Source organism: Gracilinanus agilis, chromosome 4 (assembly GCF_016433145.1).
Source record: "Gracilinanus agilis isolate LMUSP501 chromosome 4, AgileGrace, whole genome shotgun sequence".
Classification (NCBI taxonomy): Eukaryota; Metazoa; Chordata; class Mammalia; order Didelphimorphia; family Didelphidae; genus Gracilinanus; species Gracilinanus agilis.
Window position 1 is genome coordinate 225792312 of NC_058133.1, and position 11372 is coordinate 225803683.

The 11372-nt window shown below is 38.1% G+C and overlaps 1 protein-coding gene across 1 annotated transcript in view; it reads left to right on the forward strand.

Annotated features, from left to right (window-relative positions):
• The window catches only part of CCDC57 (coiled-coil domain containing 57), a 288612-nt gene that overhangs the window by 167645 nt on the left and 109595 nt on the right, over positions 1–11372 (forward strand). The window contains exon 12 of the mRNA XM_044674503.1: positions 152–352. Within this exon, the coding sequence (XP_044530438.1) occupies positions 152–352 (201 nt within the window). The remainder of the gene's footprint in view (positions 1–151; positions 353–11372) is intronic.

Genomic DNA, 11372 nt, shown 5'->3' on the forward strand with positions numbered 1-11372 from the left:
TTGGATTAGAACTCATAAACTGTTTTCTAGTCAAATATATGGTTAGTCTTTCTTAGGTCTCATCTTTGATTTATGTTGTTCCATATTTTCCTGATCCCTTCTGAATCTGTGGAAGCTTCCTTAAAAGTGTCTTTCTGATTTGGAATCCTAGGTGCAGCAGAAACCATTGGACATGGATGAGTTCCAGGCCCAGCTCTCTAGTCAGCTAGAGCAAGTACATTTAGAAATTTCAGGGCTACAGGAACAGGTAACTCAGCTCAAGATGCATTTCAGTATAGTCAAGAGGGAAGCAGGGAAGACTTCTAACAAGAATCAACAACAAATCCCAGAATCTTTGATGCTTGGGAAAGAGGTGAGTAAGCTGAAGTTATATTCAAGTCATTCTCCACAATCCCAGCTCTTTGTGTAAGATATTGATTCTCTCTTATCAGAATGACTCACTTTTAACCTGTAAGTTTTTCTACCAAATTCTGTTGCAGAAATAATATTCCTTGACCATATTTTTTCTCTGTAGGACCTCTCTCTTGTACCTCCCTATCCTTCAACCCTAGAAATACTTACTTCCTTCTTTTCTTCCCTTCTTCATTCCTTCCATTCATACTGGATCTCCCTGTCTCACCCAAGCTTGAAACACAATAGCCACTCACAAGCCTGATCCCAATTCTGACCTTCAAAGAAGCTTTGACTTACTTTGTTTCCAACTTGGGACATTTTTCCTGGTGATCCTCTGCTCCCCAGGGTTCCCCGTGTTGATACTAGACTTAGGATACCCCATCTACTTTGTCCTTGCCGTACAAGAGAACTCCCGATCCTGTGTTTTCCATCCCCTGCAACAGGGAAGACAGTGTACATCACATGCTTTGCCTTTTTCTCAGTTCTTCAAGTACCCCTCTTTTCAGATTCTATCTTATTTATAATGCACAGATCTTCCCAGATTAGGCAAAAGGATGAGAACATTCACAAATTTCTGCATAACTAAATTTTTCATCTCCTTAGTACAAGAATAAAATATAAACTTCTTTTATACTTCACATTGTACTTTGTTTTACAACTCTATGTATTGTTTTGAATTAATTAACTATATGAGGATAAGATTCCAGATGTAACCCGACCACTGTAGATTATATGGTACCATTGTAATTTCCCTTGATCCCTTGACTAGATATAATAGTTTTATTCCTCTTCAATGCGTTTATCATGTAATATTGTGTATTATATTTACCTGTGTTTATGTTTTATCTCCCTGATAATCCATGAGGTCTTTTTTTTAGGGTTTGTATTTTACATAAATGTTCAATTTTTTCTCAGTCTAGCAATTCTCAGCACACAGTAAGCACTGAATAAATGTGATGATTTGAAATACCAATTTTAACATTTTTAGTATGGATTTTCAAGTTTCTTTATCTGCACCTCTAGAATTCCATCATAAAATGGCTGTTCTAACATGAATTTGGATATACTGTAAGCTAAGACCTGTTTCCTGAGGTATAACAACTAAATACTATGAAAGCCTGATATAATCGTCCTATAAGAAAAATATTTATCTGCTTTTGTAACATTAGCATTTTTAAAAGAATTCCAGTATACAAGTATAGGATTCATGGAATGCCTCTGTTGTCCAAGGAAGAAAGAATCATTTTATGTCTGTAGGTGCCCATAAATCTTAACAATAACATTCAGAATATCTTTTATTTAAGTCTCGTATATATGGATTATGGAAATCAGCAATAGTACTTTGCCCATTCATAATAGCTTATATCCAGAGATACAAACACTGTGACTTTCTGTGTAGAACTTAAAGCAGTAGGCTACTGGTGAAGTCATTAGTTATTTTTAAAATAAATTTTTATTGATGTCTTTTATTTTTTTGCATCATGATAATTTCACCCAGTGTAACCTCCCAACACAAGAGCCATCTTAGCCATAAAAGTATTTTTAAGAGAAAAAGAAAAATAGGAAAAATCTGCATAATTGATCAGTGCATCAAAAATATCTGAAAATAAGGGTAAGGCATGATGCTTTAAACCTCCAAGTTCTACAGAGGGGTAGGGTGCTGATATCTTCACATACCTTTTTTTTAAGCCATTCTTGTTCTTTATAATTTTGCAATATTCACTTTTGATTTTTTTGGTCCATATGGTTATTCTTCCCATTTACATTGTAGTAGTCATTATATATATTGTTTTCTTAGCTCTGCTCTCTTCACCCTATATAAGTTCTTATAGATCTTTCATGTTTCTCTGTATTCATCACATTCAACATTTCTTACAGCCAAGAGATATTCTATTATATTCACATACCATGGTTTGTTTATTCATTCCCCAATTGATGATCTACTTCATTTTCAATTCTTTGCTGTCACAAAAAGCTCTGCAAATTCTTGATCTGTATTTTGATCTGAGCAATAGTATAATACTGCTGGATTCAGCCATGATTAGTCCTCTTTTGGCTCAGTGGTAGAATTGTAGGCACCCTTTTGGTCTGATATTCCTGCCTTGGCTATTCCTCTGCATGCTTATAGTCTGTATGAAAGAAATGAGATTGTGCTCTGTCCTTGGGGTCTGAACCACATTGCTTCTGCACTTTCTTCCTTAGCCAGGGCCTATCTGGGAAATCTACCTTGTGCACAGCTCTTTGTCAGTCCACCTCGAATTGGTGTTCTGGAACTGAGTAGTGAGTGACAATGCTTCTAATTTATCCCTGTCCCTATTGCAGTGCCTCAGTGTATATGTGGTAGGGCCCTGGTATGGGTCTCTCACCTTCTCTTGTCCTTGTGCACAGTCTCAACTTGGCACTAGAGTGATTGCATGGTGTGTTCTTGGCCTAACCCTGTCCCCAGTATTTGCAGATTCCCTTTCTGTCACCCTATTCCGAGCAGGGCTGGACAAATAAATTATAGTGACTTTTTCCCAGATTTCTCTATCAGGATTTCATCTGGTACATTTTCTAGATTTGTTCAGAAAAGTTTTGTGGAGGAGAGCTTACTGCACTTCTACCACTCTGCCATCTTGTCTCTCTCAGTGTCTTTTAAAGATGTAATGAGTAGTAATGATAAAAGATGAAAGCAAAAACAAGAGACCTATATGATGTTGCATATAAGATGCCTCCTAACTTTCATATGATAAGAGGATCTAGAAAGTTCTTTCTAGTGAAGGAATTCTTAACCTTTTTTGTAACAGAATCCCCTTTGGCAGTCTGATGAAACCTATAGTTCCCTTCTCAGAATGTTTTTAAATAGTTGAAGATGCTAAATTTCAGTGAAAGTTTAATAAAAATAGAAATGAAATTTTTGCCATCAAATTTCATGGAACCCCTTAAATTTATCTACAGACCCCATGAGGGGTCCATAGATGCTATTCTGGTCGAAAGAAGAACAACAACAAAGGCTTTGATGATTCTGAATCACCGAGGTGAAATAAAGAGAATCTTGCTGTCTTCTAGTAAGAATCTGCAAGTAAATAGCTGACATCTGTGTAAATGGAATTAGCTCATCCTCATTCATGGTTTAGACTCTAGCCATCAGAAATGTCACCCCACCCAACTTATAATTAAGTGGGGAGGGGAAGGTCTGTTACCCACACGTGACAATAAGTAACAAATCAAAAACAAGGGACTACCCTTTGGGCAGTCCAAAACAGTGTTGAGGCTGCCATTTGTCCACTTGAAATTGGAGGTGCATGCAGGAAATGACAAAAGATGCTATCTTTTAAATATGATGGTAACTTCCTGTGGAGGGAGGCTGGCGCCTTGAACTTGGTGTAGAAGGATCTGTGCCGAGACCTCAGACTGCTTCCCTTTGAATTGTCACTTGGGTAAGTTAGGCTCACTTCCTTTCTCCTCCCTTGGCGTTTCTGGAGGCTCTAGTCTCAAGGAGGCCTCTCTTGTCTCTCTAATTGTAAAAGGCCTTGTGGCTAGAAGCCTTGTTTAATTAACCTCTGTGCTCCTTTGCTGGGGCCTCTAAATTCTTACCTGGTCCGGACCTATGGTCCAGGCCAGAGTTTCTCTCTCTCAATTTCCCTACCTTCAACCTTCCTAGTTGTAAATAAACTTCCATAAAAGTCATCCTGATTTGGGTCTATTTTAAATTTGAAATCGTGTTAATCTGATTTCTGGCAACCATACCTTAAATATCTAGTTTTAACTCTTACACAACCAGGTTTCCAGCCCTATAATTTATCTGAATAGTAATACTAGGCCACTATCTTTGATAAAAATATAAACTCTGAGCAACATTGCCATGTGCTTCCAATTCCACCCAAATCCAGTTTTTAATAGCTTTTTTCAAAGTGAGATGATCTTCCTTTCTGAAGAACTTCTTTGTGTAATTAGTGGAAGTCTAATTGATGCTTTTAATTTCTCCTTACTTTTCACTAGGGGGCAATGTGCCTTTTCTAATTTGCTAATACCCTCCACAGAGAATGAAGAGACTATTCATTAACTTTCAATAATCTGAAACAAAGGAAATGATTCTTAAATTTAATACCATCATGAAATCCTGCTAATTATTATTAGGTAGCTGAATTTTGTGCATTTTAATGACTTTATTTTGGAAAAAGGATCCTTGCTATCCCAGTTTTATCTTTAGAAACAGAAATTTAAAGGAATTAAGTTTCCCTTTATAGCTCAATTGAAGAATTATCTATACAAACTAACCAATTTGCCCTTACCACCCAAAGCTTCAGGAACAAAACTCCAAAGATGACTGCCTAGAAAGAAAAATCTCTGTCAGATTTTGGAGGAACATCTTTTTAAACATATAGGACAGGGCTAAATCTTTTCCAACTACAGAGTCTCCTAGTTTGTCACATAACAGTGTTAATTCTACCTGTTGATTCTGCAACCCAGATTATTTATTTATTTAATACAAGAGGTGTAGCCTTCCTTACAGGGTATAGAATGTCAGAAATGGGAGAAATTTTTGAGATCTAGAACCTCCTCATTTTAGGATAAGAAAATAAGCCTGAAGAAATCATGATTTGCCCAAGCTCACATAGCTGGTTTAAAATGTAGTCATATACTTGGAGTTGAGAGGACCTGGCTTCAAATGTGACCTCAGGCACTTCCTTAGCTGTGTGTCCCTGGGCAAGTCATTTAACTCTCATTGCCTAGCCCTTACTGCTCTTTTGCCTTAGAATAGACATTCTAAGACAGAAGATAAGGGCTTTAAAAAAAGAGAGAAATAGTCATATAAACTCTGGACTTATTCTCCCAACCCAAACACTTATTAGCAGAATGAATCCCCTAAGCACAGATGGTTTCATCTCCCCATAAAGATTCTAGAGCTAACTGTAAGAAATGATAGGATTTTCTCTAATATTTTTAGCTCAAGTTTCTATTCTGTTGTCTTCCACCTGGTATCAATTGTCAATAATAGTTAATATCTCCTCCATGACATTGATATTATTGATAAGAGCCTCAATATCAATTGAACCAAGGAATGTCTTATTTGCTTTTCAAAAGGATGTTTACTGAGAAGATAAAGAAAGAAGTATTAAAAACATTTCCCCATGTGGTTATATCATCTTAGTCTCAAGGGAGAATGGGTCCTAACTTAAAGTGGTTGCTACAAAGCATTCATTTTAAGAAATTTGCTTCCAGATGGGGTGTAGTCAATGGACAAGTCACTGCTTTGCCTGCAAGACATAGCATCTCTGTTGCCTTTGATCCACTGCTTGGCTGGGTCCCACATATTGTTCCTTGGAGCTACACTTCTTACCCAGCTTAACTGCTGGCAAACTTTAGTATGGATTCTAATTTCTAGATATCCTGAGATTTCAAAAGACCTGCACTAAAGAAAAGAAAATACAAACAGGAGGCAGCCTTATTTCAGACAGTATTGCTTAGGAAGTCTGGAACAAGGAGTTTGGGGGAAGATAACAATCTCTTTCACTATCCCTCTGGAACTAATAGAGTGATACTTACACTCCATGGTCAATAGGAAGGAAAGAATTTCTCCACTGAGATCTTTTAATATAATCACATTTTTAGCTCACCAGCCAACTAAAAAGCCACAAACAAGAACTAGTCACAAAATGTCCTCCAGTGTTCTGTAATAGATTCAGTTCCCACTGCTCTATATAGCATCATGAACTTCCAGAAGCAGGCTCACCAAATGTGCATACTCTTAAGATCATCAATCAGTCTTGATCAGTCAATAAACATTAAACATTTATTAAACACCTACTGTGTGCCATATTGGGGCAGGGAGGTGGTGAGTAGATATGGTGCTGGCTCTGGAGTCTAGAAGATTCATCTTCCTTAGTTCAAATCTGACCTTAGACCCTGTTTGCCCCAGTTTCTTCATTGGTAAATTGAGCTGGAGAAGGAAAATAACACTAGTATCTTTGTCATGAAAACCCCAAATGGTGTCACAAAGAATTGGACATGGCTGAAATTGACTAAACAACAAAAAAATGGGCCAGATTACTATGCTGAGGATACAAAGAAATGCAAAAAACAATCCCTTCTTTTAAGGAACTCACAATCTAATGGAGGAGACAAAATTGCAAACAATTATGTACCAACAAGCTTTATGTAAGATAAATAAGAAATTATCAATGGAGGGAAGACAGCTCAATTAAAAGGGACTGGGAAAGGCTTCTTATAGAAGGTAGAATTGGTAGCTGGGACTTCAAAGAAGCTGGAGAAGCCAGAAGGCAGAAATAAGAAGGGAGAATATTCCAGGCACAGAGCATAGCCAGTGAAAATGCTTGGAGTTGAGATTGAGAATGTTTTGTTTGAGGAATAGCAAGGAAGGCCAGTATTACTGGAGCAAAAAGTAGTTAAGGAGTGAGGCAGTGAAGGTATAATATGATTGGAGAGGTGATAGAGGAAGGAGGTGATTTATGAAGGGCTTTGAATGCCAAGCAGAGAATTTTGTATTTGATCCCAGAAGTGATAGAGAGCCCCTGAAGTTCACTGAGTAGAGGGATAGATCTGAACTTTAGGAAAATTGTTTTGGTGACTGGAGGATGTGGGGAATGATTTATGACAGACAGACCAAGCAACAGACTATTATAATAGTCCAGACTTGTGGAGATGTCATTGTCAGGGGAGAGAAGGGGATGTATGTGACAGATGTTGCAAAAGTAAAATCAACAGTTCTTGGTTACAGATTAGATATGGGGGTGAAAGAGAGATTGAAGAATCCAGGATAACTCCTAGATTATAAGCCTGAGGAACTCAGAGGATGATGTGAACTTCTGTAGTAATAGGGAAGATAGGAGGGAGAGGGTTTTAATGAGGAAGGTGATGAGTTACATTTTAGACATATGAATTTAAGATGTCAACTGGACATTCAATTTGTTATCTGAAAGACAGAGATGCAAGATTGTCAGTCAGCAGAGAATTTGGGGCAGCATTGGTAGATTTGAGAATTATCAGCATAAAGATGGTAGTGTAAATCCATGGGAGCTAATGAGATCACCAACTGAAGTAGGATAGAGGGAGAAGAAAAGAGAGCCTAGGACAGAATCTGAAGGAACACCTAGAGTTACAGGATGATATCCTCTCAACCCCTTTTGTAGCCAAACGAGCAATTCCACTGGGTTTTACATATGTCATTGATCAAGACCTATTTCCATATTACTAACATTTGCACTAGGGGGATCATTTAGAGTCTACATCTTACCCAATCATTTCCCCATCCAACCATGTGATCAAGCAGTTGTTTTTCTTCTGTGTTTTTACTCCCACAGTTCTTTCTCTGGATGTAGATAGCATTCTTTCTCATAAGTCCCTCAGAATTGTCTTGCATCATTGCATTGCTACTAGTAGAGAAGTCCATTATATTCAATTGTGCCACAGTATATTCGTCTCTGTGTATAATGTTCTCCTGGTTCTGCTCCTTTCACTCTGCTTCAGTTTCTGGAGGTCATTCGAGTTCACATGGAATTCTTCCAGTACATTATTCCTTTTAGCACAATAATATTCCATCACCAACAGATACCACAATTTGTTAAGCCATTCCTCAATCGAAGGGCATCCCTTCACTTTCCAATTTTTAGCAAAGGAGACTAAGAACAAGAGAGAGTAATATCCCAAATACCTAGAGAGAAGAGAGTATCAAAGAGGAGGACACATATTGTGAGCCTAGGAGACTGGGAGAATGGTGATACTCTCAACAGTGATAGGAAAGTTTGGAAGGGGAGATGTTTGAGGAGAAAGATAATTAGTTCAGTTTGAGGCATGTTAAATTTAAGAAGAAATCTGTGGTATATCAATTTTGAAATGTTTTAATATGTAGTTGGAGATACAAGACTAGAGGTCTGTAGAGAAGTTAGTACTGGATAAGTTGATTTGAGAATCATCACGTAGAGATGAATAATTGAATCCATGGGAGCTGAGGAGCTCATCAATTGAGAAGGGAAGAAGAGTACCTATGACAGTGCCTTATGGAATACTGATAAGTAGAGGGAGTGACCTAGATTGAAGATTCAGCAAAGAATACTGAGGAGATAGAACAATTATCAATAATATGGAAATAGGTCTTGATCGATGACACATGAAGAAACCAGTGGAAATGCACATTGGCTACTGGGGGGTGGGGAGTAAGGGGAAAGAGAGCAATAACATGAATCATGTAACCATGGAAAATTATTTTCTAAAAAATAAAAAAAAATACTGAGGAGAGGTCACATAGATAGGAGAAGGACCAGGGGAAAATAGTATCACAAAAACCCAGAGGAAAAAAAAGAAATCAACAAGAAGGTGATTGGCAGTGCCAAAAGCTGCAGAAAGGTCAGGAAGGATAGGGATTGAGAAATGGCTATTGGCTTTAGCATTTAAGAGATCATTGATAACTTCATAGAAAACAATTTTGATTGAATGAAAAATCCAGAAGCCATGTTATAGAGTAATGATAGTGAACCTTTTAGAGGGGTGGGTGATGTCTTCAGGTGTGTGTGGGGAGTGGGAGGGGAGCAGCCCAGCCCCCCAGGCCTCAGGCAAACTCTGTGCTGGGGTGATAGCAGGGATGCCCACAGAGAGGGCTCTGAGTGCCTCCCCTCCACCCCCGTACACATGCCATAAGTTCACCACCACAGTAATAGAGAGTTAATAAGAGAGTGAGAAAAGAAGAAATAGAAACACTTATTGTAAATGGGAGGCATTTAACCACAAAATGTAGACAGGATATGAGATAATAGGAGGGATAAAAGGATCAGACAAGGCTTTTTTTTTTTGAGGATAGAAGAGACATGGGTATATTTGTAGGCAATAAGGAAAGCAGCCAGAGATTGAAGATGAGTGAGAGAGTTGGGGTATCAGAAGAGGCAGTCTACTGGAGGAGATGGGGTTAATCAATCAGCGAATGTTTATTAAGAACCTGCTATGTGCCAGATACTCTGCTAAGTGCTAGGAATACAAAAAGAGGCAAAAGAAAGTCCAAAGTTACCAAACTATGGATGGAACAGGATCTCTTCTGTAGGTAGATGGGATTGCCTTGGCAAGAATGGTTACCTTTTCATGTGAAACAGGGGTGAAGGAGATAGTGGCAGAAGACATCTGAGTGGTATGAGATGAAGGGAGTTATCTGCAAATGGCCTCAATTTTTTCAGTAAAATCAAGCAAGACTTTCATCTGAAAGGGTTGGGGGAAGGGGAGCCATGGAAGGTTTGAGAAGAAATGAAAAGTTTTAGAAGAGATATAGTAGGATTGCCTTGTAGCATTGAGGGCCCAGTTGAAATTATGTAGCATAAAAACTAAATTTTTTCCACCTTTATTCAATAGCACAGATAGAAGGTGAAAGCCATGGATGATGGGAATGATTCAAGGCTGAGGCTTGGCAGGACACAATCAGTGATATCATAAGGAGGCAAGGGATTTGAGAAGAGGCTGGTGTGGAGTTGAAGTGGTTCACCAGGAGATCAAGATGGGAAAAAGATGAGGAGTGTTGCTAGTATAGGGAGAGAACTGAAGTGTTGAGAGACCAGAGGAGACAGTATGGATAAAGATCAAAATTTGGAATTGTTAGGCAAAGGGATAGATGGAAATCCAATGGATTGTGACCAGATAAGGGAATTCCAGAGATCATGATCATGGAGGTGGAACATTTGTGTGTGATGGCAATATCAAAGCTCTTACTGGCCAATTCTCTCTCTTTTTTTTTTAATAGCAAAAAATTTTTTTCATTTGCATGTAGAAACAATTAACAATTGTTTTCTGATATTTTGTGATTCAGATTCTCTCTTCTTCCCTCCTTCTTCTCTCCCCAAGGTGGTAAATGGTCTGATGTGGATTATACTAGTGCTTTCATGTGATACCTATTTCCATATTCCTCATGCCATAACAGAAGACATATATTACATATGCAATAAAAAATTCAAGGAGGAAATAAAGTGAAAGATGGCATGCTTAGACCTGTAATCAGATTTCAACAGTTCTTTCTTTATCTGTGGATAGCATTTTTTATCATGAGTCCCTTGCATTTATCTTAAAGCTTTGTTTTGCCGATAATAGTTTAGTCCTTCATAGTTGACCATCATAATATTTCTGCTACAGTTTACACTGTTCTCTTGGTTTTGCTTCTTCACTTTGCATCAGTTTATATAAGTCTTTCCAAGTGTTTTTTTTTAACTCATCCTGTACATCATTTCTTATGGCACCATAGTATAGAATCATATACTGCAACTTGCTCAGCCATTCCTCAATTGATCAATACTTAGTTTACAATTCTTTGACACTGCAAAAAAAGCTGTTAAAATATTTATTTACAAGTAGGTCCTTTTCCCCTAGCTCTGATCTCTTTGGAATACAGACCCAGTAGCAGTTTTACTGGGTTAAAGGGTGTATATGGCCTTTTGGGTGTGAGTTCCAGATTGCTCTCTAAAATGGTTGTATTGGGGCAGCTGGGTGGCTCTCAGTGGATTGAGAGCCAGGCCTAGAGATGGGAAGTCTCAGACACTTCCTAGCTGGGTAACCGTGGGCAAGTCACTTAACCCCCATTGCCTAGCCCTTGCCACTCTTCTGATGGAAGGTAAGGTTTTTTTTTTTTTTTTAATGGTTGTATCAGTTCACAGTTCCACCAACAACATATGTGTCCCAATTTTCCCATATTCCCTCCAACATTTATCATTTTTTTCGGTCATACTAACAGTCTGATAGGTATGAGGTGGTATCTCAGAATTGTTCTAATTTACATTTCTTTAATTAATAGTAATTTGGAGCATTCTTTCATTTAACTATTGTGTAAAAGTGAAATTTGGAAAATGCCATCTAAAAGTGTATATATTTCTATGGACATGGAAAATGTATCAAACTACATTTCCCGTGATCCAACGTGGTCCAACTGGTTTCCGTTTCCGGGTTTTTGGGCGTGGGGAGGCCTACGTCTTGACGCAGGGAAGAGTTTATAATCTCCTGGGTTAGGAGGG